The sequence below is a fragment of the Dipodomys merriami genome, unplaced genomic scaffold (assembly GCF_024711535.1).
Source record: "Dipodomys merriami isolate MVZ:Mamm:240054 unplaced genomic scaffold, mDipMer1.0.p SCAF_27, whole genome shotgun sequence".
Classification (NCBI taxonomy): Eukaryota; Metazoa; Chordata; class Mammalia; order Rodentia; family Heteromyidae; genus Dipodomys; species Dipodomys merriami.
In genome coordinates, this window is record NW_027204159.1 from 9144017 (window position 1) to 9171270 (window position 27254).

At 39.7% G+C, this 27254-nt stretch overlaps 1 protein-coding gene across 6 annotated transcripts; it reads left to right on the forward strand.

Annotated features, from left to right (window-relative positions):
• The first annotated feature begins 230 nt into the window (after positions 1 to 230).
• On the forward strand, positions 231 to 27085 carry Rnf14 (ring finger protein 14). 6 transcript variants are annotated; one of them, XM_070036278.1, is made up of 9 exons: positions 231 to 312; positions 7587 to 7748; positions 9788 to 9949; positions 10984 to 11135; positions 17287 to 17814; positions 19025 to 19253; positions 20918 to 21090; positions 23166 to 23296; positions 24708 to 27085. In XM_070036278.1, the coding sequence occupies exons 3-9, from the start codon at positions 9796 to 9798 to the stop codon at positions 24763 to 24765; spliced, it is 1425 nt and encodes a 474-aa protein (XP_069892379.1). In that variant the 5' UTR covers positions 231 to 312; positions 7587 to 7748; positions 9788 to 9795; the 3' UTR covers positions 24766 to 27085. The 6 variants fall into 6 exon arrangements, with proteins under 6 accessions (XP_069892379.1, XP_069892377.1, XP_069892380.1 ...); XM_070036276.1 differs by lacking the exon at positions 231 to 312 and adding an exon at positions 4771 to 4918; XM_070036279.1 differs by lacking the exon at positions 231 to 312 and adding an exon at positions 4771 to 4918 and having other exon boundaries at positions 7645 to 7748.
• Positions 27086 to 27254: the final 169 nt, after the last annotated feature.

The window sequence follows — 27254 nt, forward strand, 5'->3', positions numbered from 1 at the left end:
TTTGTTCACCATTTAAAGACAAAATTTATTTAAAAAAGGACTCTTTGTAGCCAATTATTTCCTTAAAACCAGACAAATTTTAATTCACCTTTAACATCCTCTAAGTTATTAATACTGCTTTGAAATGCCTTCTTCTTTTCTTTCTTTCCTGTGACCTCTGCCATGAGGTCATGACATGATGTCACAATTCACTTTCTGCTTTCAACTTTGTGAGACTTTCTTGAGCTGCTTCATGAGTCCCCTGGCCCCCACAACTTTTGCATCTGAGAGGTCTCTGGGAGATGTCTGGTCTCAGCTCTCTGAGCACCTGAGGTAGGGTTGCCGGGCATTATGGTCTCGGTTTTATTCCTTTGGCTGAATAGGAATACCAATATTGGTGAATGGCTTTGGAGATTCTTCTTCCTCCCTTTGCATTTTTAAGGGGCATGTTTCTGGTTTTGCTTTCTGTTTCAGGGCTAGTTACCTTTCTCTTCAATGACAATAGATTTATAGTATAGAAAATTAGGAGCGATGATTAGGTTTTCAGGTTGTCTCTCTGCAGCAGCCAGGTAAATACTGGCTTAAATAATTTGCAGCTGCTAGGGTAAAATAAAAATGCAGAGTGTCATGCTCATAAATTATGAAGAACTTCAAGATGGCGACAGCACAACATCAATCAAAAGCAGAGCCCTTCTAAGCATGTGGCTCTTCTATGTGACTGCACAGGTTGCTGGCCTGTGAAGCTAGTCCTGCCTGAAGGCAGGTAGATAAGAACTCTAGAATCCTATCGGTTTGGGTTGGAGTTAAAGCTTTGTACCTTATATTTTTGGGACAAGAAATACAGGATGAGGAGGACACAGGAGCTAATTTAGAATGTTAGAGGCCCTTCAGTTTGAGGCTTCCAGAAATAGGAATGTTTCTATATTCCATTCAAGTTCTGAGAACAATGCTTTGTATCCCCTTCCAACTGAATTGATATAACTCACATATGATAAAAGCAACCCTTTAGAAGTATACAATGCAGGGTTGGATGCTGGTGAGTTAACACCTGTAATCCTAGCTACTTAGCAGTCTGAAATATGAGAATCAAAGCCAGCCTGGGCAGACAAATCCAAGAGATTCTTACTTCCAACTAACCAGCAAAAAGCTGGAAGTAGAGGTGTGGCTCAAGTGGTAAAGAGCCAGCCTTGAACAAAAAAGATAAGCAAGAGTGTGAGGGCCTGGTTCATGTCAGAGTATCTGTGTGTGTGTGTGTGTGTGTGTGTGAGCATGCGCATACACACACAAAGTATACAATCCAATGGGTTTTCAAAGTACCTTCTTAAAATAATTCAACTATCACCTCTATAATTCCACAATGTTTTCATCCACTTACAAAGCTAGGTGTTGGTGGCTCATACCTGTAATCCTAGATACTCAAGTGGCTGATATCTGAGGATCAAAATTTGAAGTCAGACCAGGAAAGAAAGCCCATGAGACTCTTACTTACAGTTAACTACCAAAAGAAAAATCCAGAAATGGAGCTATGGCTCAAGTAGCTGAGTGTTAGCCTTCACCAAAAATGTTCAGAAACAGCAACTGGGCCCTGAGTTCAAGCCCCAGGACATACATACACACACACACACACACACACACACACACACACACACACACACACACAATACCCATTAACAGCCCCTGCCTCAGCCCCCTGCCAACCACTAATCTACTCACTGTTGCTATGAACTTCCCTATTCTGGATGTTTAATATAAATGCAAAATATACCATGTGGCCTTGTATGTCTTAATATCTTTCACTTGACATAATGTTTTTAAGGTTCGTCCATGTTGGAAAATGCATCATCTTTTTTATTATTGAATAATACTCCACTGTTAGATATAGCGTTCTGTTTATCTGTTCATTAGTAGAGATTTGATCTTTTTCCCTTTTGGGGCTCTTGCACGTATTGCTGCTAGGAATATTCATATACAAGCTTTTTGTGCGGCATATGTTCCATGAGAACATCAATTCTGTTGGGTATGTACCTAGGAGTAGAATTGCTGAATATTATTGTAAATCTACATTGAACTTGTTGAAGAACCATTAACTATTAGAGTGAGGGGATGGGAGACCCAGGCGCTGGTAGCTCACGCCTGTAATCCTAGCTACTCAGGAGGCTGAGATATGAGGGTTGTGATTCAAAGCCAGCCTGTGCAGGAAAGTGGAGACTCTTATCTCCAATTGTCCAGCAAAAAGCCAGAAGTGGAAGTGTGGCTCAAGTGGTAAAGCACCAACTTGAACAAAAAAAGCCAAACAAGAGTATGAGGCCCTGAGTTCAAGCCCCAGTACTGACACAAAACAAAACAAACAACAACAACAACAACAACAAAAACCAAAATGGCAGCCGGGCGCTGGTGGCTCACGCCTGTAATCCTAGCTACTCAGGAGGCTGAGATCTGACGATCGCGGTTCAAAGCCAGCCCGGGCAGGAGAGGCCGTGAGACCGTGAGACTCCTATCTCCAATAAACCACCAGAAAACCGGAAGTGGCGCTGTAGCTCAAGTGGTAGAGCGCTCGCCTTGAGCTGAAGAGCTGAGGGACAGCGCCCAGGCCCAGAGATTAAGCCCCACGACCGACAAAAAAAAAAAACAAAAAAAAAAAACCAAAATGGCTCTAGCACTTTAAATTCTAGTCAGCTGTATATGAAGGTACCAATTTCTCTACATCTCCCTATTTTGGTGGGGGAAGGTGGGAGATACTGGAGATTGAATTCAGGATCTTGTGCTTAGTAGCAAGCACTCTACCACTTGAGCTATGCCCCTAGTCCTTTTAATTTTAGTTGTATTTTTTAGCTGAGATCTTGATTCTGGCAGAAATGTTTTGACTTCTGCTTCTTGAATAAGTAGGATTATAGACATGCACTACCACATTTGGCTCATTGTTGAGACAGAGTCTTGCTAACTTTTGCTCAGGTCGGCCTTAAACCATCAGCTTCCTATTCCTGTCTCCAAAGGTTGAATTTTTTTTTTTTTTTTTTTTGTCGATTGTGGGGCTTGAACTCTGGACCTGACCACTGTCCGTCAGCTCTTCAGCTCAAGGCTAGCGCTCCACCACTTGAGCTACAGCACCACTTCTGGTTTTCTGGTGGTTTATTGGAGATGAGTTTCATGGACTTTCCTGCCCAGGCTGGCTTTGAACCACAATCCTCAGATCTCAGCCTCCTGAGTAGCTAGGATTACAGGCGTGAGCCACTGGCACACAGCTTTAAAGCTTATGTTAGTTATACAGGGGGTGGTTTTTTTTGTTACATATCCACATATTTACACTATATTTCTTTCTTTCTTTCTTTCTTTCTTTCTTTCTTTTTTTTTTTTTGTGGTGCTGGGGACTAAACTCAGGACCCCAAGTGCTCAGCAAGCAAGCACTTTTCCACTGAGCTACACGCCCAATCCAGTTTATACTGTATTTCAGTCACTCACTATCTCTATCACTCTACTTTTCCCCATCACCCCCTAAAACATCCCCAACATGTTTTGTTATTCTATTTTCACAGTTGTAAATAATTTGTTTCAATAGTGCTCAACCTTCTTTATTCTTTCTACCAGACCAGCCCCCTCCCCCTAGTACCTACCCACCAATAGAAGACTCTCTTTCCCCCATCTTCCATCTCTCTATAGTCAACAGCTTTCATTTAGTTGTTTTTTGTTTGTTTGTTTTTGTCAGTCATGGGGCTTGAACTCAGGGCCTGGGAACTGTCCCTGAGCTTTTTCATTCAAGACTAGCATTCTACCACTTTGAGCCAAAGCACCACTTCCAGTTTTGTGGTGATTAATTGGAGATCAGACTTTCCTGCCTGGGATGGCTTTGAACCTCGATTCTCAGAGCTCAGCCTCCTGAGTAACTAGGATTACAGGTGGGAGCCACTGGTGCCTGGCTTGAGTTTTTCTATGCTGCCCTCGTACATACCCCTCCTTTCTCCTAAATGGTCTCTTAGTTTAATTCATGTTCTATGTTTAACCATATAAATAAGTATATATGTATGTATTTATACACCAATGTACATGTCCACTAGTATGTATATCTTTTAGGTCTAGCTTCCACGTATGAATGAAAACATACAGTATTTTGTTTTTTGATCTTGGCTTTTCCACTCAATATGATGTCCTCTAACTGCATACATTTTCCTGCAAATGCCACGATTCCACTTTTCATTATGGTTGTATTTCATTATATCCATCTTTCCACTTACACAATCGGAATGTGTATATTGTGTAATATAATGAAATATATAATAAAATATATTATAGAATACACATATATCACATTCTCTTTATCCATTAATTTGTTGCTGGACACTTCAGTTGATTCTATTGTTTGGCATAAACATAGATATGCAACCCTCCCTCCCTCCCTTCGTTCCCTCCATCCTTCCTTCCTTCCGTGAACTCTGCCAACCCCTTATGTGGGTTATTTTTTGAGATAGTGTCTTGTTGTATGCTTGGGGCCAGCAGGGGCTGCCATCCTTCTTTTTGTGTTTCCCTTTGTCAACGGGATTACAGACGTGTACCACTGCACGCATCCGTTGTGCTTCCCCCAAGCTTGGGACTCCAGATACTCTCCTGGGCACAGTGCTCCAGAGCCTGCATTTGCATCAAATTCTCTAGAAGGGTACATCGCCTCGCAGCGGTGAGGGTGAGCCGCACATACGGTTCCACGTATGGCCTGCAGAGGGCGCATGGAGACCAGATGATGGCCACTGCGGCTGCGCATAGCGCTACCCAGCCCCAGGGGCGGCCCCTCAGCATCCGCCCCTCTCAGCTGACAGCTGTTGGAACGGAAGAGGCGGTGCACGGATTTGAGTCTGGAGTCTCTAGGCCTGGCGGGCTAGTGTTGGTGCGGGGCTCCGGACAGGCGCAGAGAGCGGAACTTTAGGACCCAGCCCGGCGGGACGGCCGGAAGGTACAGTGGGGGCAGCGTTATAGCGCTGTGGGCGCGCGAGGCCGAGAGGGTCGGCCGGACCAAGCCTGGTCGGTCCGTGGACCCTCGGTCCCCCCCCCACCCGGAGCCGGCAGCCCGGCCCGGTTCCTCCTGGCGCGCCGGGGAAAGAGGGCGGTCCAAGCCCCGCTGGGCGCCCACGGTGCCGGCGCCGGGCGGGTAGCGGGACTTGGGCCCGCGCGGGGTGCGGTGAGCCGCACGCCGTGCGGCTCCGGGCCAGGCCGACCGCCCTGGCGTGCGGGGAGTCCAGGGCGGAGTCCACGCCGGGGTGGCGGGGCAGCGGGAGCAGGCTCTTCCCGGCCGGGAGGGCCTTCCCCCGCTGCGGGCGCGGCTTCCGGTGTGCAGCTGCTAAGATTACATTTGAACGTCTTCTGTAGTCATGTCAGGCTGTATTCTTGTTCCCGTGGCACGGATGAAGAAACCGGGCGTGGTAAATGCATGTTTAGCCTCGTCTCGTGCATGGAAAGGGCTTAGCACCATGTCTGACCCTGGGTAAGAGCTAATTGTTACTGTTCTTACTGTTACTGTGACAACCTACCCAACGTCCGGCTTCTGATCCTATATAGCGACTGGTTACTGAACACTGTGCACCTGCCTGGCCCCTCCTTCCAGCGTGTTCCAGCGCACTGCATTTCACCCCGGCTCAGTTACAATATTTCCAGGTGTCAAGGGCAAGGTGCAGCCAGATGCTGAGAACAGTAAGCAGATGGAAAAAGACTCATTAGTCCCTCACCCTTGAGAAACTTGTAGGCTAGCAGGATAGAAAGCGCAAATTTCATAACCCAATTCAAGATGGCAAGTGTACTAGGAAAATTGGGCTGGAATTTAATGACATGATGTCTAATAGGAAAGTGTTGTCTGGAGTAGGGTCTATGGAATGGATTTAGAAGGCTGTTGAGTGGGTAGAATCAGAAGGACCTAGATACTAGCTAAGTGCAACCTGGAAACTAAACTCACTGGCAGCTTCAGAAGCCAGATCGTTTTGAAGGGCTGTTCAAGGGAGACATTGATTGGTATAGATATTGGATACAGAGTAAAATGATCTGGAGAGCTTGAAAAACAATTGCTTGGGATGTGAGGTAGGAATTAGGATCTTAAAAAAGTAGCTCCTTGGGAGATCCAGTATTCAGACAATTTGGAGATAGCTAACTTAAAGCCGTTAACTCTCATACTGTCTGCAACTGTTTTAACACAGAAAATTAATTGTGTTTGTGCCTGTTTGAACTCAAGGCCTGAATCCTGTTCCTGTGCTTTTTTGCTCAAGACTTGTACTCTACCACTAGAGCCACAGCTCCATTCTACTTTTTTTGGTGGTTAATTGAGATAAGAGTCTCATAGACTTTCCTGTCCCAGCTGGCTTTGAACCTCCATTCTCAAATCTCAGCATCCTAGCCAGGCGCCAGTAGCTCTCGCCTATAATCCTAGCTACTGAGGAGGCTGAGATCTGAGGGTCACAGTTCAAAGCCACCTGGGCAGAAAAGTCTGAGACACTCTTATCTCCAATTAACCACTAGAAAACCGGAAGTGGTGCTGTGGCTCGAAAGGTAGTTGAAGAGAGCAGGGATAGGTCCCAAGCCCAGAGTTCAAGTCCCATGACCGACAAAAAAAAAAAAAAAAATCAAATCTCAGCCTCCTGAGTAGCTATGATTAATTACAGGTGTGACTCACCACTGCCCAGCAAAACTTAATCCTTTTATCACTACCTACTACCACTTGTTAAAATGATTGAAAATTCAGGAAGGTAAATGGGAAAGGACCTACTACAGTACACAGTAGGTACTCAATAAATATGCATTGATTTTGCATATTTACTTATTATTAGCTTATTTAAGAATCACAAATGTGAGAATCTAGTTTGCAGTTTATGATTGAATACAATAGTTTTGTATATAATTACTCCACAACCCTCCGTACTTCCCCTTCTCATAAATGCCAATGTAGAAATCTGGCTCTAAAGCTTTTAGAATCAAACTTAAAAGTTTGTTTTGCTTTAAAATATTCGGTCATCAAAGTTAACCTAACCTTGAGTGTCTCAGGTTAGGTTAATTTATGAACAAAAGTAAGAACTGGAGGGAAGTAGGAAATGAAGGAGTAAAAGAAACAGAAGAGGAGGGCTGGGAAGGTGGCTTAGTGGTAGAGTGCTTGCCTTGCATGCCTGAGGCCCTGGGTTCGATTCCTCAGCACCACATAAGCAAAAAGAAAAAAAGCCGGAAGTGGCGCTGTGGCTCAAGTGGTAGAGGGCTAGCCTTGAGCTGAATTGCTGAGGGACAGTGCCCAGGCCCAGAGTTCAGGCCCCCTGACTGGACACCCCCCTCCCCCCAAAAAAAAGAAGAGGAAAAGAAGAAAACTGAGATGTTTATTTTGGGGTGTGGTGTCCTGCCCTCCCTGTGACCTTGGTGCTCCTCTGTTCTAGGGCTGCAGACTGTCAGATAAGAAGGCCTCCATCATGGCTGGGAACATGCCAGTCTCTGACCTAGAGCTATGACTCTGAATCATGACTCAGACTGTCTTAGGGGAGACACATGTAGCTGTAGATTAAGATTAGCCATATGTTAGGGTGTGGTAGAACGGCAATTCAGAATTTACATTTGGAGAGAGTCCTAACACCACTTTTCATGTTTTTTCTCTGCAGATGGTGGGATTTCCATAGTGTATCTAATATGAGTCTCATATCTTGGCCTCTTCTCCAGCTTCAGCAGTCTCAGCTCCACAGGCTGGAGAATAAATGGGATTTGTACAAATTGCAAACGGAACTGCAGTGTTGATATCTTTTTCTTCTGGTTGTTATTAACAGGTACTAACTGACCTTAAGTAGAACATGTTACTGTGTCTCAGGCATGCAGCATAAAATGGGACATTTACTTGTGCTGGGAAAATATATTTTCTGACTGTGGAATCATCTTTTTGAGAGCTTGTCTGGAGGTTTTAGTAGGGGAGTGCAGCTACTCGTATACCCTTGACTGAAGACCCGTCCTCTTCTATCAGGGATGGTTGTCCTCTTTGACCGGTAGTGCAGCTGCTGGAGGGATGCGTGTGGAGTGGTAAGGGAGGAAAGGGACACCCACCTAGCCAGCCAGAGCAGCTGAATCAACCCTGGTCATCAATGAGGTGACAGATGTTGCAGCCGGATCGCCCTCACATCCTTGAATGTGGAATCATCTTAAATGGATTTGTTTAAATTATATAATGTGAAAAACTATACCCTAAACTTTGAATTTTGTACATTTGGACTCTAGGCCTTCAACTCTCCCTTTCTACTGGCTCTACCACTTGAGCCATGCCTCAACCTTTGGCTTTTTGCTAGTTAATGGGGATACAGCTCAGCTTTATCTGCCCCAGCTAACTCCAAACCTCATTTCTCCAATCTTGCTGAATAGCTAGGATTATAGGCACACCTAGCTGTGCATTTCAAGTCTTTAAAGTTGATAATTGTGAGGAACAACTGTAGTTACAGTCTCAACATTTTAATTAACAGAGTGATTAAAAAAAAATTAAATACAGGGTCTAGTTCTGTAGCACAGGATGGTCTTGAACTTTCTATCCTTTTTTTGGCCTGGGCTTGAACTCAGGGCCTGGGCACTGTTCCTGAGCTTCTTTTTGCTCAAGGCTTGCATTTGAACCACAGTAACACTTGTGGTTTTTTCACTTTATGTGGTACTGAGGAATCGAACCCAGGCCTTCATCTATTTTAGGGAAGCACTACAAGTTTTGGGGTTACAGGCATGTGCTACCATGCTAAACTATATTTTTGTTTTATTAAGGTAGGTTTCATAGATTTTCATGTATATGTTATCTCTTTTTTTTTTGGTCGATCGTGAGGCTTGAACTCTGGGCCTGGGCGCTATCCTTCAGCTCTTCAGCTCAAGGAGAATACTCTACCACTTGAGCTACAGAGCCACTTCCGGTTTTCTGGTGGTTTATTGGAGATAGGAGTCTCACAGTCTTTCCTGCCCATGGCTTTGAACCGTGATCCTCAGATCTCAGCCTCCTGAGTAGCTAGGATTACAGGTGTGAGCCACCAGCGCCCGGCTATGTTATCTCTTTAAATGATGAAATTGTATTTTTTTCAGTCTCTGCAGTTACAAAAGCATTCATATTTTTATTATATCATGTTTTCATTCTTTTCTTTTTTTGACCCCCCACTTTTGTTTTGCTTGTCCTGGGGCTTGAACTCAGGTCCTGATGCTGTCCCTGAGCTTTACTGCTCAAAGCTAGCACCCTACCACTTGAGCCTCAGCTTTACTCTGAGCTTTTTGGTGACTAATTGGTGATAACAGTTTCATGGACTTTCCCACTGAGGCTGGCTTCAAACTGCAGTTCTCACAACTCAGCCTCCTGGGTAGCTAGGATTACAGGCATGAGCCACTAGTGCTCAGCCATGTTTTTATTCTTAGTGCTATTGAAAATAATCATCTTAAAGTTGATAACATCTTATATCTGATGACATTTAAAATTACTGCTTACACTTTATCTAACTTTCTTACATATAACATCTGTGCCTGTAGCATCATTTAGAATGTGATTTGTGCATGTAATCCCAACACTTGGTTGGCTTAGGCAGGAGGATTGTGAGTTAGAGGCCAGCCTACTCTATAAGTAAGTTCTAGATCATCCTGGGCTTTAGATGAGACAGTGTCTCAAAAAAAGATTTTTAATTGTGAAGGTGTCTTAATCCAAAGCTAATAGTATGCTAGATAGAACTGTCATTTTTTAGTATAGTATAGCACAGAAGTGACAGTATTGACTAGTACCTTGCAGCAGTACCATTAAACTTCCCCCAAATCTGCCCTTTGTACTCTTAACTGATTTGAATTATTGTCTTCAATTTCTTAGAAAGTTAAATGTCGTCAGAAGATCGAGAAGCTCAGGAGGATGAATTGCTGGCTCTGGCAAGCATTTATGATGGAGATGAATTCAGAAAAGCAGAGTCTGTCCAAGGTGGAGAAACCAGGATCTATTTGGATTTGCCACAGAATTTCAAGATATTTGTGAGCGGTTAGTTAACAATATTCTCTTACAGAGATTTTTCTAAGAGAAAACTATTCGCAGTTTTCTAGTATATTCTAAACTCTTGGTCATTTTGCATTTATAGATAATAGTATTACAGGATAGTATTGCAAAGTTAGTGCCAGTTTTAAAAGAATGTTAGAATCAAAGTAAACAATTGGTAATTTGATTCTGACTTTTGCCCACAAAATTAGGATATTATCTTAGATATTTCATGCAGCTACTCTTCTAATTAGCAGTTTATTGGCATGGGTCATTAGTAGTTAAAAAAAAAAAACCAAAGAGAAAATGAAATGGATATACAGTGTAATACAGAATCATTTCAGCTACCATAAACAGATGGCATATGTTATTACTCTGACCTTTTGCTTCAGAGAAACAAAACTTCTTTTTATATAATTAAGACTTCAGTGCACATGTTCTCAAATTGTTAATACTGTATAGCTATAAAGCACCAAACACTATTTCTCACACATTCATTTTTGCATGCCATAGAATAATAACAAGCTAGTTAAAAAAGTGTGTTCTATAGAGGCATTGAGCAAAGAACTGGCCATTCAGATGAAACCTTGATCATGTTATGTGCTGTATCATATCTGCATGATATGAATCCATTTGGCATTCATAGGTACTGGAACATACTAGTTTAAGTCAGTAATGGTTGTTTGATAAAAAGAAACATCTTTTTCTCTAAATTATGTCTTTGATCATCTACTCTAAGCCAACAACAAGACAAAACATTGTGTATTCCTAACAATAGATTGTTAGGACTTGTACTGAGAAGGGTATACAAAAATAAGTTGTCTGTCTTCTCAAACATTTCATGGTGCTTGATAGATTTTTCAAGAGCTTACAAGATTTTTTTTTTAAGGTGGTGGCTACGAAGTTAATATTAGGGAGTAGAAAATGCTTTGGGGGAGGGTTTTATGCCTTCCCCTAAAGCATTAAGTCTTTCTTGAGCACTGCTCAACAATAACAGACACTCAATTGTTGATCCTTTCTAATTTTTGTTTTTGGTTCAGGCAATTCAAATGAGTGTCTCCCGAATAGTGGCTTTGAATACACCATTTGCTTTCTGCCTCCACTTGTGCTGAACTTTGAACTGCCACCAGATTATCCATCTTCCTCCCCACCTTCATTCACACTTAGTGGCAAATGGCTGTCACCAACTCAGGTAGACCTGAAACTTACTTTCTCCTATCCATTTGTAGCAGCTTACAGAATCACCTGTAATTGAAGACTAACTTGGTGATCTTAAATTTAGTGCATGAAGAATAAATGGCTTTGATTTTGTAATTTTTCCCTTTGCCTTCATAAATCTTAATATTAATGAACTGAAAATGCTTGACACAGTAAAGGCAGTGACTGAAATGCTTAATCACTATGAATTGCAGTAGCAGTAATTTTTAATCAAGTCTGTTTCTTTGCTTTTCCTTCTGCTTTTCCATTTAATCTGTTTCATAATGGAGACTATCAGGTCTTCATTTTCCTTAGATGTTGATATTACTCTTTTTCTTAGTTTCTTACCCATTCTTTTTTTTTTTATTTAATTTTATTGTAAAGATGCTGTACAGAAGGGTTACCGTTACATGAGTAAGGCAATGAGTACATTTCTTGTCGAGCATTGTTAACCCTCTCCCTTGTTGTTCTCCCACTATCCCTTCCCTCCCCCACCCTCACTCCTTCCCCCCACAAGTTGTAAAGTTCATTTCCAATATTTTGTCTTGTGTCTTACCCATTCTGTAAGTGAAAGATTTAATTGGAATTAGAACTGAAAATTGAGCTAAGATAGTTACAAATTCCCTGTGTAAATGTATTAAGTGCTTTTCTTCATGGTAATGTCTACATTAGTAACAAATAATTGTTGTCTGGTGTTATATAGTTGTAATCTTTTAGAGACAGGTCTTGCTGTATTGCCCAAGCTGGCATTGAACTTGAGATCCTTCTAAGTTTTCCAAGTCTTGGGATTACAACTAATATGTATAGAAATTAGCTGCAGATCTGGCTTGATCATACAGTTTTTATTTCCCTGCCTTTTAGATATATTATTTTGTGAAATTGAGATTGTGAGTTTTAAAGAATATTAAACTAAAGAAAGGATAACACCTATAGAGAAAGGAATGGTCGGGACTGGGAAGGTGGCTCAGCGGTAGAGTGCTTGCCCCTCATGCATGAGGCGCTGGATTCGATTCCTCAGCACCACATAAACAGAAAAGGCTGGAATTGGCACTGTGGCTCAAGTGGTAGAGCGCTAGCCTTGAACTGAAGAGCTCAAGGACAGTGCCCAGACCTAGAGTTCAAGCCCTATGACTGACCAAAAATGTTCCTTTACCTTGTAGCATCTGTACCTGAAACAACAGATGCAAAGCAACTAATTCATTGCCCAGGAATATCAAGAGTGTTTTACAGTGAAACCACCGATTTTTAAAAATGTATTTATGTATATTTTCATTATCTTTAGATAGTTGTACAAAGAGGCTTAAATTTAGCATGTTAGTTTATGAATACAATGCATCTTGATCAGTGTCACCCTTTCCTCTCTGTAAAACTCATGACCCATGCATGTGTGTATGTACCCATACATGCACAAAAAAGGTTCAGATTAACTGGATATGTGGTTGTACTTTATAGCATCTACTTAATCCTGGTCTTTAGTAGGCTGTTGGTGAAGATTCATTATTTTATGTTTTACAGCTAAACTTACAGTAGGTTTCTTCCTTCCTTCCTTCCTTCCTTTCTTCCTTCCTTCCTTCCTTCCTTTCTTTCTTTCTCTCTTTTCTTTCTTTTTGAAGTTTTAGCAAGGATTTATTCTAGTATAACGGGCAGAGTAGGGAGAAATGAAAGAGAAAAACATTTTCTACTTCCCATGCAGGAAATAGAACTTAAAGACTCTACAGTAAGACTCTTTATATCAAGTTTTTACACATATAATCTACATTTTAATTAGTCTCTTATATTCCTCCTTGGTCCAATTCTTGTTGGATGCTACACCCTGACTTCATGGCTTTATGAATTTCATTGTTGATAGTAAAATTGACACATGAACCTGTCATTCACTGAACTAGGGTAAGTAAATAGGATTTAGGAGCAGTTTCAATTTTCCAGTATTTTCTATTTTCTTCCCCAGTATACAAACCCAGTAACCTTTGCTGTTTTCCTCTCCAACTCTCCATTCATGTTTACTTGAACCCTGCTGCCTCTTTGGGGAAGAAAGGGAGTAGAGAAGTAAGGATGGAAGAGAATGGATTTTATCATTGGACTTGGTGCTTACACGAATAAGCAGAACTTCTCTTTAAGTATTTATTACATTTTTCAGGTTTTAAGCATACTCTAAAGTATGGTTGATAAGCATCTTTAAGCAAGTGTGAAAAGGCATGAGTTGTTAATCAGTAAGTATCTAAATTAGTGTCTGTGCAGGGCTTAGTCAATAGCACTACACAGAGCAAGGGACTTCAGAAAAATATGGTTGGTTTTCACTTGCTATTTAAATTTACAAAATTTATTTCCAGCTGGCAGGCTTATTTTTGGTTATTTACCTAAAAGGAAAAGCAGCTTATAATTCTTGTGCTCTACTTACAAATATTTTACATTTCTAATGGAAAATCCTCTTATGTTTGTCTTTCAAATGAAACAGAGCACTTTAAAAGAAAAAAAATCAAAATAATTTAACTTTGGTTGTTTAGTTTAGAGAAGTGTACTTTCTCAGTGGCAGCCAAACCAGGAGGGCTGGTACTTATGTGAGAGTTGATTTCAGTCTGCTTCCCAGATGTAATGTAATCTGATGTAAACCCATATTCACAGTAAAAAAATAGCTTGTAAATCTGAATAACAAGGACTCTTGAGGTTAAATTCAGCTAGTGATTCCTTCAGTTAAGTCTTTGATGAGACTGAAAGTTAAAATTAATTCTAAAACTTTGATGTTTACATCTTTCTGGAGGTAAATAGGGTATGCATTGTCTGTGTACACTGTGCAGTGTTTAGGACTGGACAACAAATGCTTTTTTACCATCAGGGTAAGCATACCTCACTCTTCAGACATTTTACCTTTTTTTATGGTGAAAACATTCAAAAACTTTTCTTCTGGCTCCCCCCCCTTCAAGCTTTTTGAAATGTATAGTTCATTATTAGTTTTTTTGGTTTTGTTTTGTTGTTATTTGTTTGGGACCAGTACTGGGGCTTGAATTCAGGGCCATGTGCTCTTGTTTGGCTTTTTCCACTCAAGGTTGGCACTCTACCACTTGAGCCATGCCTCCAGTTCTGGCTTTTAACTAGTTAACTGGATTGAAGTGTTTAACTGATTTTTTTTTCTGTTTGGGCTGGCTTTGAACTGTGATCCTCAATTATCAGACCCCTGAGTAACTAGAAGTACAGGCTAAAACATGAGCTGGGTTCTCAGCTAATAATACATTATTGTTTTTATAGGCACTCTACTCTGCAATCATACACCAGAACTTCTTGCTCTTAACTAACTGTCACTTAATATGTACTCACCAACTTTTTCTTATTCTGTTCTCTCTCCTACTCTCCCCAGGTTTTGGCAACCACCATTCTACTCCCAACTTGTATCCACTTGATTTAAAAAATTTTTAATTTTGATTTTTGGTGGTACTGGGTTTTAAACTCAGGGCTTTATATTAGCTAGGCAAAGCATTCTGTCATCTGAGCCATACCTCTTGTCATTTTTCGCTTTAGTTTATTTTTTAGATGGATTCTTATGCTATTCCCAGGGACAGGCCCTAGCTGAGATTATAGGAGCATGCTATCACAACCAGATTGGCTGATGAGATTAGAGACTCACTAACATTTTGTCTGGGCTGGCCTCAAACCTTGAACATTCTGTTCTGCCTCTTACATAACTGGGATTTCAGAAACATTCCACCAACCTCAGCCTGAGATTAACTTTTTAATATTACATATATTAGTATGATCATGTAATACTTGTCTTTTTGTGCCTGGTTTGTTTTTTTTTAATCAATATGCATCATGTGCAGGTACCTCATTATTCTTTCCTTTTGATGGAAATTTAGGTTGTTTCACTTCTTGGCAATAATGAATAGTGCTACAATAAACACGGGATTGAAGATAAACACACACACACACACACATACACACACATACAATACACACACACACAGTAGGGTAAAAGCTAGGTTATATTGTGGTTCTGTTTTTAATTTTTAATTTTCATTTTTGTCAGTTGTGGGGCTTGAACTCAGGGCCTGGGTGCTATCAGTTCCCTGAGCTTTACCACTTTGAGCCACAGTTCCACTTCTGGTTTTCTGGTGGTTAATTGGAGATAAGAGTCTCATGAACTTTCCTGCCCAGGCTTGCTTTGACTACAATTCTCAGATCTCAGCCTCCTGAGTAGCTAAGATTGCATGTGAGCCACTGGCACCCAGTTTGTTTTAACTTTTTGAAGTGTTTCCCATAGTGGATATATTGACCTATATATACATTCCTACCAACACTATGTAAGTGTTCCCTTTTCTCCATATCTTTGCCAGCATTTAGGCTTTTATTATAGCCATTCTTAGTGGGATGAGGTAGTTTTGATATAGCATTTCCCTGATAAGTAATATTGAGCATTTTCTCATGTGTCTTGTTAGCTATTTGTATGTCTTCTTTTGAGAAATGTCTTTTAGGTTTATTGCTCCTTTTGGGGGGATAGAGGGTACTGGGGATTGAACCCAAGGCTTTTTGTATGTTAAACAAGCATTCCCACTGAATTGTACTTCCAACCCCTTGTTGCTTATTTTAAAGTCAAGATTATATGGAGTGGGGGTTGCTACTGAGTTTTGGGTTCCTTATTATCTGAATTTTTAACCTCTTACCAGATGTATACATTGTAAATACTTTGCCCATTCTGTAGATGGTTTCTATACTTGGTTGTTTACTCTGCAGTGCAGACGACTTAGTAAGATGTAACACCATTTGTCTATTTTTGCTTCTGTTTCCTATGCCTTTGGGATGGTGTACAAAAATCTGTGTCCATTCCAATGTTCAAAGCATTTCTCTTGTGCTTTCTTCTAGTAGTTTCATAATTTCAGGTGTTACATTAAAGTCTTTTAATTCATTCTGTTTATTTTTGTAACTGGTGAAAGACAGGGGTCTAACTTCATTCTTCTGCTTGTGGATGTACAACTTCACAGTACCATATATTGAAAAGACTGACTTGTCCTTTCTTGGGTGTTCTTTTGTTTTTCTCAAAGTGTTAGGGATCAAACTCATGGCTTTATGCATGGTAGAAAGCACCCTACCACTGAGTTCTATCACTAGATGGTATTTTAAACTATTTTTTTTCTAACCATTATTCCACGGTATCTGCAGGTCTAGGACTTTGAAAGGAAAAAAAAGTAATAGTTCATTTTAGAACTAGGTGTCTTTCTCATACATGAGAAATAGAACAATGCTAAAACAAGATACAGAACAAAGCCCTGAAAGCAGCTCCAATGCAAATCTAGTTAAAACAGTTTAGGGAGTTTTGCCATTTCTCCTGTCATTGTGGAACTTCTAGTGTCTGAGCTTGAGTTTTATTCTGGCTGCTGTTGCTAAATACCTTAAGAAGTACTTTAGAGGTAGCTGGGAATGTGGCTTAGTGGTAGAGTTCTTGCCTAGCATGCATGAAGCCCTAGGTTTGATTCCTGAGTACCACATACAGGGGGAAAAAGTGCTGGAAGTGGTATTTGGCTCAAGTAGTAGAATGCTAGCCTTGAGCAAAATAAGCTCAGGGCATAATGCCTAGGCCCTGAGTTCAAGCATCAGGACTGGCAAAAAAAAGAAAAAGAAAGAAAGAAAAGAATTAGGTCTGGGAAGGTGGCTCAGCGGTAGAGTGCTTGCCTTGCATGCCCGAGGCCATGGGTTTGATTCATCAGCACCACATAAACAGAAAAGGTGGGAAGTGGCTCTGTGGCTCAAGTGGTAGAGCACTAGCCTTGAGCTGAAGAGCTGAGGGACAGTGCCCAGGTGTAGAGTTCAGACCCCACCACCAACCAAAAACAACAACAACAACAACAACAACAAAAAAGAAGTACTTTAGTAAGAACATTGAACTTTGATACTGTTTTGTAGTGTAGGTTATCACAGTAAAAAAAAAATGTCAGGAAGTAGAAGTGGTGCTGTGGCTCAAAGTAGTAAAGTGGTAAAGTGCTAGCTTTGAGCAGGAGCTCAGGGACATTGCCCTGAGTTCAAGCCCTACAATGGAATAACTACAATAAAAAAAGGAAGTATAATGGCCTAACTTATGCATTTAAAAAGACTCAAGGAATATCAGGAGTTGGTGTTGTCATCTTTCCAGACTCACAGCATCCTTATGTGCTTTCTCCTAGCTCTCTGCTCTCTGCAAGCACTTAGACAACCTGTGGGAAGAACACCGAGGCAGCGTGGTCCTGTTTGCTTGGATGCAGTTTCTTAAGGAAGAGACCCTAGCGTATCTGAATATTGTTTCTCCTTTTGAACTCAAGATGGATCCTCAGAAAAAAGTACAGAGAAGGATGGCTCAGGCCTCTTCCAACACAGAGCTAGATTTTGGAGGAGCCACAGGATCTGATGTAAACCAAGAGGAAGCTGTAGATGAGAGAGCTGTTCAGGATGTTGAATCATTGTCAAGTCTTATCCAGGAAATCTTGGACTTTGATCAAGCTCAGCAGATGAAATGCTTCAATAGTAAATTATTCCTGTGCAATATCTGTTTCTGTGAGAAACTGGGTAGTGAATGCATGTACTTTCTGGAATGCAGGCATGTGTATTGCAAAGCCTGTCTGAAGGACTACTTTGAAATCCAGATCAAAGATGGCCAAGTTCAATGCCTCAACTGCCCAGAACCAAAGTGCCCTTCAGTGGCCACTCCTGGTCAGGTAACTCTTCTGTTAATGGTAGTTTCTCAGTTTTCTTTCACAAAAGGAGTCATCTTCTCAGGAACTTCATGGTGTGTGTGTGTGTGTGTGTGTGTGTGTGTGTGGTGTGTGTGTGTGTGTGTGTGTGTGTGTGTGTGTGTGTGTGTATTTGAGTGCACATGCGTGTGCTTGGGAAACAAGCTGGCCTTAAACGTCTGATTATCCTGTCTCTGATTCTCAAGTGCTTGGATTGCAAACATCCACTGCAATGCTCATCACAAGAATTTAAAAATATTTGCTGATTGATTGCAGTGCTGGGGGTTCAAATCTGGGGCCTCACATGCTAGACAAGTGTTCTACCACCAGGATCTCAAGATCATCCTTGATAGGGATCCATGGGGTAATCTAAAGCTCTGGAACCAGTCCCCAAGGTTTTTACTGTATCCATTCAGAATGCTATGGTCTTATTCTACCATTCAAACAAATGTGACTGTTTGCTAGCTTTGGACTGAGCAGTCTTAGACTGATTAAAAAAAAAAAGTAATAATTAATCCTGAGGGTATATTCTGTCTGCTAGGAATCCATCAGCCCTGGCAAATCGTAAGTCTTTCTTGGTGTGAGGTTGGGACCTGAAAGGGATGGCCCTTGGAATAATTAAATGCATCATTCACAGATGTTACTATAACTACAATGTACTTGTTTTTATTAAATAATTATACAAAGAGGGTACTATTCCTTAAATCAGATTATGAGTGCGATGCTTCTTGATCAGTGTCACCCTTTTTTCTTCATTCTCTCTTGTTTTCTGCCTCCCATTCCTATCCTCAAGTTATATAATTCAATGACTGCATTTGCTCACCCTTCATTTGTTTCTCCCTCTTTGCCCTCCCTCTACAACATGTTTCCACTTCTTAGTATTCACTAAATTCTTCAGAAGAGTTACACTTTTGGACTCCTCCTTTACTTCTTTTTTAAAGTTAACTTTATTAAGATACAACATAAAATTCACTGAACCCACTTAAATTACACAGTTTATATTTGACAGATGTGTAGATTCATGTAATCACTACTTGTCAGGATAACAGACTATTGTAATATTTGGTTTGATTCTGAAATGAGATGAGTTTTAATTTCTGTGATCATCTATTTTACACCATCCTCCTAAGAATCTCTTTAGGATTGGAAATGGTTAGGGAAACTCAAACCTATGCTGTTTTATATTTCCCTCCAGGTCAAAGAACTAGTGGAAGCAGAGTTATTTGCTCGTTATGACCGTCTTCTTCTCCAATCTACGTTGGACCTGATGGCAGATGTGGTGTACTGCCCCCGCCCTTGTTGCCAGCTACCTGTGATGCAGGAGCCTGGCTGTACCATGGCTATCTGCTCCAGCTGCAATTTTGCCTTCTGTACCTTGTGTAGATTGACCTACCATGGTGTTTCTCCATGTAAGGTGACTGCAGGTATGTTTTAATCACATGAATTTCAGCAGTATCCATTATCTATCCCTCCTCATAAATGCTTAGGACTTCAGTTTATAAATTTAGAAGTACTCATCATTCAACAGGTATTTCTGTGTTAGTTTTTATACTGGGTTCTGGGGATATTGTAGTCACCAGAAGAGACAAAATTTTTGCCCCGTGGGACTTAATCTTATGATGGTAACAGTCAAGCAAAGTAAACGTAGATTATTAGGTGGTAGTAGGTGCTAAGGAGGAAATGTAGGCAAGCACAGGGACAAGATGTGAAATTCGAAGGGAGAGAGGACTTGGGCTTTTACTTAGGCAAATCAGGAGAAACCCCACGGCAGAATGGTTTAAAAACTTGAAGGAAGCCAGACATTGGTGTCTCATGCCTGTAATCCTAGCTATACAGGAGACTGAGATCTGAGGATCTGTTTGAAGCCAACCTGGACAGAAAGGTCTGTGAGACTCATCTCCACCCCTATACCAGAAGTAGAGCTATGGCTCAAAGTGGTAGAGCACTAGCTTTAGAGGTAAAAGCTCAGGGACAATGCCTAGGCTCTGAGTTCAAGCCACATAGACTGACCAAAAAGAAAAAAAAAAGAAAAAAAAAACACAAAAATTTGAAGGAAGCAAGGAAAAACATGAAGACATTCAGGATGGCATTCCAGAAAAAGAAATGGTAAGGTAATTTCTACCTGTGAACACAGAATAATGTAGATCCTTGATAACAAATGTTGGGAATCTTACCTCTTATTTCCTCTGCATGTATGTGTGATCAGTAATCAAATGTTTTCTCATTGAGCCCAGAGAGGCCATGGAATCTCCCTTCCTATGGTGTTTCAGAAATAAAAGGTTGCCTTTTCCATTTCAGTTAGGTGGTAGAGCACTAGAAGCCTGGTGAAAAGCTTCCAGGAAGAACTTTTTAACACGTGTAACAAGCATAGTAATAAATATGAGGGTAATAAATATGATTTACTGATTATGTACAGAATTGAACAGTTTAGTCAGTCTTTACCCTAATCCAAAGTTACCTTGTATTGGTAAAATTTGTTCATTATCAAATGGTGAATAAAGGTGACTTAGTGAAAAATCAGTGTCCAAATTTTTGACTTAGTGAAAAATCAGTGTCCAGGTTTTTGTGTCTATCTGTTTATTTTCTGGTGTGGTGCAGGGGTTGAATATAGGGCCTTCTACACACTAGGCAAATTCTTTGTCACTGTAATACATCAAAAGGCCCTCTATGTCTTTTATCTGTGCTACCAGTTGCATAAACATTATCAACACTAAGAAATCAAAGGAAAGAACCTTCTATTGGCATTAGCAACTAATTGGGGAATTGTTTCCCCTCCTTTGTCATTTGTACATGTGTAAAATTTTCATGTAGTTGTAAGTTTTTTTTTTCTGGATTCTGTAATGAAGTTTGAGTCAGGGTAGTAGGTATCCTAATTATAAGTTTCTAATAACTAAATATTACGTCATCAAATGACTTTTGATGAATTATTTCCTTGGAAATGTGTTAAATGCATCTCCATGTAAATGACTTTAGGCTGTGTTCTTCTGCTAAAGACCAAGAATAACATTGAACAAAGATTATGATCATTTTAATGACTTTTAGCATTGCAAAGTTACATGAAAGTTACTTTTCTATTTCAACTTTCTAGAGAAACTAATAGACTTACGAAATGAATACCTGCAAGCAGATGAAGCCAATAAAAGATTTTTAGAACAGAGGTATGGTAAGAGGGTGATTCAGAAGGCTCTGGAAGAGATGGAAAGTAAGGAATGGCTGGAAAAGAACTCAAAGAGCTGCCCCTGCTGTGGGACTCCCATAGAGGTGAATGCTTTGGAACACACTTGGAAGCAAACACATTTGAAAGCATGTGATGATTACTTTAGGAAATCTAGTAGTCAGTCTTATGACATGCATTTTAATATTTACTAAACCTTCCTACTTGGAATATGCAAAGTTCACAACTAAATATTATTATTGACCTTTAATGTACATAGACTTCTTTTTCAAAGTGCTTTTGTATGGAAGCAATTGTCTTCACATTATATCCACCTCAAAATGGAGAGGATTATTCTTTAGCCTATTTCTATTGCTAAAAAAGCAATAATAGACATAGACTGGTTAAGTTACAAGGATAAAAACAATTCTTTCAGCCATGTTATGGTCCAAGGTTGAAGGGCACCATTTGGTATTGTCACCATGGTGATAGCCTTGCTGGCAGGTCTGAGGCAGTACAGAATATTACATGGTGAGAGACAGGAGAGTGAGTGTGATCTTGGTCTGCTCTCTCTTTCTCTCCCTCCCCTCCCCTCTCTCTCCCACCCCTCTCCCCTCTTCCCCTCCCCTCTTCCCCTGCCACTCTACTGTCCCTCTCTCTCCCTTTCCCTCTCCCCCTCCCTCCCTCCCTCCTTCTCCCTCTTTCCTTAATAAGCCATCACTATCCAGTCAAAGCTCCCCCTATACCATGACTATCTAATCCTAATCTCATCCCAAAGGTCCTACTTCTAAAAACCATAGTTGGATAACATTTCAACCTTTTTAATATCTCATGAGGAGAATTAAATTCTTAACAAGAGTTTCTGAGGATTCAAACTATAGCAGGTTATAGGGGAGCATCCCAAAGCTGCAATCAACTCTGAACTCTTCTATGTGATTAACAAAAAGTGTATCTGACTTCCTAGAAGTATTTATCCTGGAAGACAGCACATCTGTTTAACCAATACACTCAAGAAGTAGAGTCATGTTTTTCATTGATTTGTAGAAAGTAATTAGACACATCTATTGCTTGTTCCCAAAATTTTAACGTTTTAGAATTAGAATGTATCTTTGCATTTGATTCTACCTTTCTGATCCTTTGTGTCTGAACTGAACTGATTCCTGTTACCTTAGTATTGTGTACATTCATTTATTTTATTCATTTATTTATTTATATTGTGAAAATACTGTACAGAGGGGTTACAATTACATGGGCAAGATAGTGAATACATTTCTTATCAAGGATTGTAGCCTCCTCCTTTGTTTACCCTTCCCATTCCTTCCCAGCCTCCCTCTGCCCCCCTCAGTCCTCCCCCCCAATCCTTCCTCCCCCCCCATTCATTTATTTTTAAAAAATGTTTACTTATTTACTTGGACTCAAGGCTTCTCATTCTTGCTTGGCTTTTTCACTCATGGCTAACTCTTAGCACTTCAGCGATGCCTCCATTTCTTTTTTCTCGTTAATTGGAAATAATCTCACAGACTTGACTGGATTTAAAGGTGTTTTCAGAGCTCAGCATTCTGTATAGCTAGGATTAGATGTGTGAGCCACCAACACTCAGCTCTGACTTTAATTTACTGATGACATGGCTTAGCTCTGAGACTTGATACCAAATATTTAGATTTATGTAAAAAATTTAGTACTAAGCTAAACTACATGTTCCAGTCATCAATGTTTGAGTTGTATCCACTATTTATCAGAAAAGATTTTGCTGGGTATCATCTAGTTGTAGGAATTTCATATTTTTTCTGTATTTTATTAGTAATATAAAATATTAAGCATTACTTTTCAGTATGCCTCATGCATGCTTCAATTTTTCATGAGAAAGGGGAAGCTGAGTGCTGTGGCTACTCAGGAGGCTGAGATTTGAGGTTGGAAACCAGTTTGGGTAGGAAAGTCCATGAGATTCTTATCTCTAATTAAGCACCAAAAAAGCCACGAGTGGAGCTATGACTCAAGTGGTATAATGCTAGCCTTGAGCCAAAGCAGCTCAGGGACAGTGGGTAGGCCCTGAGTTCAAGCCCCAGGACCAACCCAAAGAAAAATAAGGGAGAAGATTGAGACTATTATACTGAATCTTTTGGTTTGTGTGTTTCACTTCTACTTTCACATCCTTGAAATCTTTTTTTCTCTCTCCTATCAGAAACTAGATGGGTGTAACAAGATGACGTGTACTGGCTGTATGCAGTATTTCTGCTGGATTTGCATGGGTTCTCTGTCCAGGGCAAACCCTTACAAACACTTCACTGATCCTGATTCCCCATGTTTCAACAGGTATGTATAAATAGACTTCTTAGACTCTGCAGCAAAATTTTAATATCTGATTTGTAAACAAAAGTCTTTTTTTCCCCCAACATTTTGGCTGATCTACCTGAAGATAAATTGGAGTTAGGATAATACTTCAACCCTTAATACTTCCATATGTGTCTCCTGAGATAATATATTACTAAGGGCTAATAGAACTCACTATAGTATGTGTGCTTATTAGCATATGCAAGGGATGGGTTCAGTCTCCAGGGCCTTCCTTCTTCCCCATTCCTTCAAAAAAAAAAAATGCTTCTATATAATGACAATACTTTTTGTTATACTAGGTGTGAACAGAGAGCCAGATGCTCTACCCCTTGAGCCATATGCTCAGCCCATGATAATACTTAAAAAAGATTAATGATAATTCATGATGCTATCATCTAATAAATATCATATTTAAAACTTCCCAGTTATCTGTCAAAATTCCTATTTAAGGTCATTTTATTGAGCCAAGAGCTAACCAAGTCCAGTCAATATAATTGGTTCTGTCTCTTGTCTCATGATACAGAAAAATTTGGGGCTACCTTATTTATTGAGGTGAACATTGGGCTTTTTGAAGAATCCGTATGATATCATGCTTTCTAGAGTGTTCTGTTCCTTTGTGATGTGTTTTAGCTTGTTTCTATTTGCTTTCAACTGGAAGTTAGGTTTCAATGAAGTTTGATTAGATGTAGAGTACCATGTTTGACAAGAATACTTAAGGGATGATTGGAAGCCTATCTGTCTCTTTTTGTTCTATCATTTGCTTCAAAGGGAAGTGTTCCCTTTGTTATTAGTAAGTAAAATCTGTGGAATGATTCCTTGATACAGTGTAGATATTCTGTTCCTTAACAGTGCTCTAATTTTACCATCAGTTGATAGGCTCCTGTTAGAGAAGTAATCCCTACCCTTGAATAAGCTTTTCCCAGTGTTGGAAATTATATACATTTTAGGTAGTATAGGGGAAGAAAGACAAATTGGCAACCACAAGAGATTCTACCAGTGAGGCTACAAAGACTGTGAAGATAATGGAAGGATTAGTATGGAATAGAGTTAGTGTCTTGAAAGTGTTCAGCTTCTTCTCCCATACCGGACTCCTCAGTCTTGGCTTATTCCATACATTGTATATATTGGGTATCAATTTTGTAATACTCATTCTCCATATTGTTTATCCTTGGCTCTAAATAATTTGTCTGGATCCTAAAAGGAATGTTCTTATATATTTTAAGGTAGCTTATTCAGAGGGACTCAAATTTCAGCCCTCTTCAATGGAATGATTAAAAGATACATGAAGATATTATCAGAAGAGTACAGAAAGTGTTTTTTTGAGAGAAAGAAAGGCAGATTATCTTTAGTTTTGTCCAAATTCATAAATTTATACTGTATTTTTTACTTCTAGGTTATTCCATGCTGTAGATGTTAATGGAGATGTATGGGAAGATGAGATTGAAGACTAGTTCACTTCTGCTTATGATATGGAAGTGGAATGGTTTGCCCTAATCTTCTGTCAAGTATACAAAGTAACCTTGCAGGATATTTAGGGTGCCATACATTCACTCCTGTGAAGAAGATAAGAAAGAACAAGGTTTATATTTTCATTGATACTACTGATTAAGGCACATTCATACATTTTTCCATGTAACATAAATTGATAAAATTATAAGCCAAAGGTTCAGAAAGTGAAAAACTATAGGATATTAAATATTATAATGTGCCCAGAGCTCTGAATAGTTAAAAAGTATTTATTTTCTTTCCCAAGCCTTAGGTAGGGAGAAGGGTCAAACTTAGACCAGTCTCAGGAAAGCATCCCTCTGAGACATTCTGTTAGGGCTCACTCCTCACAACTAAGGTGGATAAGCCTTGAGAACATTGTACCAAGAGCTCCCTCTCATTCATGCTACTCACATTCCTTCCAACCCCAGTTTCTGTAATAATCTCTTTGGATGAAACCATCTACTCTCTAATTGATTGGATGGCCTGGTGTCATTTCAATCTCCTTTTCCAAATATTTATAATGGTTTTAAAAATGTTTTTAATATCACAAACACTAGCTCACTAGATTATTCATGAGTGGTATACATAGTCCATGGATTGTGAGCCAATTCTAGAAATTAGTGAAACTGGCTCAGAAGAATTTTAGCCCTTTCCCACTTTCCTGAATAATAGAGCTTAGACTAAAAATGTGTCTTTGTTACCTCATTCCACATTTTCTCCCTTTCCCCAACCTGCCTTGTTGGAAAGGACAGCAGCACGTTTTTATTTCCTCTGCTGAAACAGGAGAAAGCCTAGTATTTCCAAACCAAGCTGAATAAATTATATGTTCTTTCAGTACCTGGGTTTGAACCTGTACACAGCACTATAGTTCTAGTCCTAACTTTCTGAATGCTTTTTAAAGATCTTTAATGGCTTGTGGGAATTTGGCTTCTTACTGTTTCTTGCAACCACAGTATTTTGGGTGATAATTTTAGCTTGATACCTAGATTCTTGTTTTCTGGTTTGGTTGGCTTTTTGGAAAATTGTCTTTTCCTCATGGTTTAGCAAGTGGCTTGCTAGCCACTTGGTCAATAATTTTGAAAAAGAGGACAGAAGAATTCAACTGCACCTTGTGAACATGTTTTTTTCAACCTAACATTGAAAATTAAGGAATCCTTTTTAACTGTCAGCAAGGATTGTGTTTCTGGATTGTCAATGAGGACAATTAATCTTAAAAATAAAAGTGATTTTTAAAACCATCTTATGATTAGAACAGAGTTGCTGCTATTTATTTGTTCCGTCACCAGGACAACCTATAACATTTTTAAAACTAACTTTTGGGGGGAGCTGGGGATTGAACCCAGGGCCTCAAGCAATATGAGCATGTGCTTTTTTTTTTTTTTTGTGCTGAGCTACATTCCCAGCCATATAACTTAAAAAATGGCTAGATGAGCATTATTAATATTGTTCTAACTAGTCTGGTGCATTTTTCACATTATGTATCATTATTACCTGGGCTTGTGACTGAGCTTAGATTTTAGGGTTCACATTCTTTTTAAACAACTTAGTTTCATGGGCTTCCATTGATCATATTTATATAAGATCTGAAGTTAATTTAAGTAATAAGTTGATAAGAATTAAAAATACTTAAGGAGAGTGACATTTGTGCTTGAACAGAACTTTGTTTTGGATTTTTTTTCTAATAGTGGCCAAGATTTTATTTTAGCTGTTACAGATGATGATAATGATAACGATGATGATGATGTCATAGAAATAAGAAGAAACCTCTGTAATAAAGTATTTCAAAATAAGTAGGAGGGATTTTTTTCCACTTAACATTTTAAAAAACCCAACAAGGGGATAAGTTTAAAAGACTTGCTTATTTGCCTGTTTCTTTCTTTCTTAGGTACAAATTGTTCATCCTTTTATCAGGGACAATGGGGCTTGTAAAACATTGTTTTTAAGACTTGGGCTAATTTTAAGATGGCACAGTTTTGTCTCTGGGTAAAAGGGAATATTTGAGTAACCCTAACTATCCTTTGCAGTACATGAGGTTGCTGTGTCAAAAAAGTACCAGATGTAATCAACAGTTCTGTAACCAGCTTAATTTCTTGAGAGTCTACTTTATATATGAGCTTAGATTTGACGCAAATTGACATGAACCTCATGGGTCCTTTGGTAATCATTTAAAGAGGACATGTCTTGATTTTTATAACAGATTTGTGGGTCTAAAACTAATAAGTGAGATAAACTTCCAGTAACTTTTTCCCCCTTAAATCAAAATAAAAGCTCTGTGACTTTGAAGGTTTGTGTTTGCTATAATTTAAGGGACTGCATTTGTCATTTGAAATGTATCGTGTTTAAAAAGAATCTAAATTTTAGACAGTGCAAAACTGCAAAGATAAAGCAGTTCCTCAACATCCCACACCCAGTTTTCACACTCATGAACCAACACATTTATCAGCCCCAGTCC